General features: G+C 32.7%; 1 protein-coding gene across 1 annotated transcript in view; it reads left to right on the forward strand.

Annotated features, from left to right (window-relative positions):
• The first annotated feature begins 354 nt into the window (after window positions 1-354).
• Window positions 355-4,575, forward strand: part of LOC142357208 (uncharacterized) — a 33,627-nt gene continuing 29,406 nt past the window's right edge. Inside the window, exon 1 of the mRNA XM_075408873.1 lies at window positions 355-439. Within this exon, the coding sequence (XP_075264988.1) occupies window positions 355-439 (85 nt within the window). The remainder of the gene's footprint in view (window positions 440-4,575) is intronic.

The raw sequence follows: 4,575 nt of genomic DNA on the forward strand, positions 1-4,575 counted from the left end.
ACTGGGAAAGAAACTGCAAATTTTTTTTTTAATTAAAATTTCCTTATATCTTGGGACGTGGTGAAGTGATCGAAAGAGTTATGATTATCCTACTGAACGTTGACCGTTAATTTTTGGTGTGAAAAATTGCCAACAAGTTAATTTAAACTTTGATCACTCAACTAGATGTATGAACAAAATTTTTTTATGAAACCTAATTTAAGTGCCTTTTACAGTAATTTTGTTTCTATTTTCATTTTCATTGTTTGTTTTCTAATTCAATTTGGTTTTGTTTTGCTTCCTCTATTTAGATTATGTGTTTTGAATTGTACTAAATGTTATCATTGTTTTTTTCGCGGTTTTCTCGCTAGCATTATGAACTTGTTGGAGAGGAGAAAACTGGATTCAAATTCAACTTGGACATTTTTCAACAGAACAGTCATGCACTTCTTCTACTTCGGTTCCAGTTTCTACCTTTTTTCAAATTTACCTTAATGCTGATTGTGCAACGCAGCCAAGAACCAATTGTGGAGTATTTTGGGCAGGACCACTGTCACTTTTTAGAGTGAAAAGAGTCCTTTCAGACAAAAAAAAACAGATCTCTGAAAACGCAATAAATCGCCTACAGAATATTTATTTTTCCGTGATCAGGGAACAATTTTTTTCTGTCCTTGTACTGCACTGAGAACAATAACCCGTAAACTGCTGGCTACTTACTAATTTTTGCGTGCAAAAACCCTCGATTTTGTAAATTTCCCGGGTTTTCAAAGTATCATGTATATGTGCATCATCCGAAAATTCCTTTTTTTGCGAAAACCCAAATTGTATTATGTTTTTCGTATGAACTAAGAAAGCAATCAAAACCAACTGTGCATGCCAATTTCAGGAAATAAAGTTGTTGTCTGAGATCATTCTGGGAAGTCTTTGAACAAAAAAGATCTTAGAATACCATCAGAGTACTGATATAGCGTCTTACTATTGGCAAAACATGAATTAGTACTAGTTTACTATGATAATAGTGTCCGGGAAGTTCCAGATTAATTGTGTTAAACTGTCGTTGGACTTGATTTACAACATTAATACGCCTGCTTTCCCCAAAAGCGATAATTTGGGATCATTATTTTTTTCGGTAATCCAGTTACGAAATTTTACTTTCTAATTGTTCATTGATTTGACATCCTCTTGGTTAGTTAACATAGTACTTTTGATGCTGAAATTTATCCTCCGATTTGGTTGGATACATGGGTCTTGTGACAATTCTCACTTAACTCGAAAAATAATCTCAACTCTCGCTCAACCTGACAATCTCATTTGTAAAACTGCTTGTTCGGCAGTTTTCTTGGTCCTCAATTTTTATTGCACAGTATTTAAGAAATTTCCCAGAGGTCTCTGCCACAGAGATAAGTGTTGGTTGCAGTAGTTAGAGTTTTATGCTTTTGGTACCAAAGTTAGTGAGAGGTACCAAAGTTAGCTTTGGTTTTGGTACCAAATTTAGTTTTGGTACCAAAGTTAGTTTTGGTACCAAAGTTACCTATTCACCCCTTATTAATATTTACTGGCCTTGTCAACTGAATGCTGCGTCTGGAAAACGATCAGCTTTAAGTTTTTTTGTAGAATATTAAGAATTTTGTAAAAAAAAGAATTCTGGGATTTAGCTCCATGAAATTCTTTCCTTACCCTCAACCTTGGTTTTTTTGGGAAACTAATTTAGACATTGTGATGTAATTTAAATCCTCAAATTAAATTGGCCAAGGAAGAAGTGATTGGAGATTATGCTCGCTATAATCTGAAAATTGTCAAAGTTATATTTTTAACAAACATTTTGATTTGTTCTGATTTTGTCATAACTTGTTCTGATTTTGTCAAAAGCCTCATACCTCACTTCTCTCCCCGTCTACTTGATAGTCAACTTCTCTAAAAATTTTTTCCATGAATTTAAAACAAGGAGGCTTGGTATTGTGGGTTCGCACATAAAGTTCCGACACCGCTCTTCCACATTTTTGGCATAAATGTCTACCAAATGAGGAACAGATAGCAAACCCCAAAAAATTCAAGTATTTTTCAAAAAAATGTGTATGAACAAAGATCACCTCCAACGCAAATAACTCAGTGGAGTAAAAAATGCTGTATTAAATTCATGAGATCACTCATTATTAAGAAAGCAAGTCAAGACGAACAACAAAATCAAACAACAAAAACAACAAACATTAATTCAAAACTATATGTCCATTTAAAAAAACACTTACTAACAAGCTCAAAATAGCGTCAGATAAGGGTGAAACTGAACAAAATAAGTTGTATTTCACTAGAAAAAATATGGAACCACTCAATAAAAAGGCTCGGTAACAATTAGAAAAAAAAGAACAAAAAAAATTGGCTTAAATTTTTAAAAACAATTAATTTCAAAGTAAGGAAAACCATTAGATGGCAATTGAAAATATCCAATATGTTTATGGTCACACACGCCTCTATAGGAGGGCACTAAGACCTGTCAATAATCTATTTTCTAAGCGGTTACAAAAAGAACAACAAAAGGAGACAACAAAAAGAAATTCAATAAAAACTTGTCGAAGCCTTGAAAACGCTGTCGAAGCCGTAAAGCCGTATTTGGCCCCTCAAAATATGTTCAATTCAGCCTTCATTGAACACCAAAGATGTGTTATCGGCCTTCTCATTAGGAGAATTGGTAACAAGTAAAAAGAGAAAGAGGGCAAAATTAAATAGCCCTTGTTTTTTTTTCAAAAACAATAATTTTCAAAGTCATAAAAGCCATTAGCTACAACATGAAACAATTAAGTAGGTTCGCCTATTTGTCCAAAGGAAGCGCTGAAGCGCTTAAGACCTGTCATAAATGAGAATTTGTCTTACGTCTACAAAAGAGCGTTAAAAATAGACAAAATTCAAAAACTAGTTTACTTTTTGTGCGAAAAACCCGTGTCGAATCCAGTAAACTCATAACGAATTCTTTAAAAAAACATTAGATGCAACTTAGACTTGCACCTTCCGTCGACAATATTAATTTCAAATTTGACCTGCAATTAAGGAGACTAGGTAACAAATAGATAGAAAACAACAAAATTGAGAATTTAAAGAACGTTAAAAAGAGTTTTTTTTATTTTTGAAAACAATTGTTTTCAAAGTCATGAAGGCCATCAGCTATCTACTCAAATAAGAACAAAGGTTCATTTATACTTTCATGAAATGCCAATGAGACCTGTTATTATCTAGGTAGTTCAATACGACTAAAAAGACAAAGCAAAAACCACAATTATAACAATTGTAGAAAATTGATTTGAATTCTTCGAGAAAGGGGTGTCGAAGCCGTTAAAACCGTATGATATGCTTTTCAAGACTTTTATATTTTCAATTGTGCTTTATTTTGAACGCCAATAATGCAATATGTGAACTGTCAATAATGTGACAATGTGAAAAAACGAGGAAAAAACGTGAAATTTTGGCCAGTACCTAAAAATTAAAAAAAATTTGGTATCAAAGCCAGAAAACAAAAACTTAACGCGTAAAACCGCAAAAAAGATTGAAATTGAATTTAGTAGAAAGAACAGGATGATTAATCACTTTTTTTGCTGACACTAAGCTATAAGTTGACCAAATTAAGAGATAAATCGTTGCAAAGTTCAATAAGCAATTGTTCATTTAAAAAGCAAACATTTTTAAAAGTCCAAGAGACCAAAAAAATGCGAGTAAAGACAATAGATACAACAGTTCGGAACTGCTTAGAAAGCCAATTGGACCTATCAACAGTGAGCTTTGATGTGAGTTGTTCTGTTCTTTAATTATCATAAAAAGCTCTTAAATTTTTTTCTTTAAAAAAGACCGACTGATTACAATCCGAATTATTTATCGATTGTAACAGTCCAACATTGCACCAAAACAAACCCCGCTACTGTTGTTCGTCAATTTAGAGCACTCAATTGTTTCGAATGCTTTAGATCTAGATAATTTGTTATTTAAAAGATCAAAAATAAATGCTGCGTTTTTCATTATTCAAAAATGCTGCGTTTTTCAAAAATTCTGATTCTAGACTACCCTCAATTGAAAAGGAATACAACTAGCTGGCTTTGTAGTTTACAAAGATTGTGTTTGTTGTTTTTGTGGTGTGTACTTCGGGCAAATTTAACCAATGTGGACTAAAGAAGCTTATTTCGGGCAATTTTTGAAAAAGGCTGATTTTTGAAATACTTAGCCAAAATTTTAGCCGGAAAATTTGAATAAAATTTTTCAACACTACTTCTTCTGTCTCTAAAAATAAAATTAACAGTACTAAATTAACAATTTTTCTAGCAAAATTGACGAAACTTTAGACGAAATTCCGGAAAAAGTGAATAAAAACATCGGAAGTCCGTCAATTATTCACAAAATTTCAACTATCGATAACTCCCTGTAAAATACGAAATTCAAAACAATCTTTATAATTCCATATTCTACGCTCGAGGGGCTTTTCAATGATACCACTCACAACTCTGTACGTCGAATATATCGATCGGTCAAAATTGTCTGAACAAAAAAACCCATTTTAGTATATAGTTCCTCCCCCCTCAAGAGGGTCGGAACAATTAGGTAGGGGCTATTTTTCCA

The sequence above is a fragment of the Convolutriloba macropyga genome, unplaced genomic scaffold (genome assembly GCF_964194025.1).
Source record: "Convolutriloba macropyga unplaced genomic scaffold, txConMacr16.3 SCAFFOLD_1148, whole genome shotgun sequence".
Classification (NCBI taxonomy): Eukaryota; Metazoa; Xenacoelomorpha; order Acoela; family Convolutidae; genus Convolutriloba; species Convolutriloba macropyga.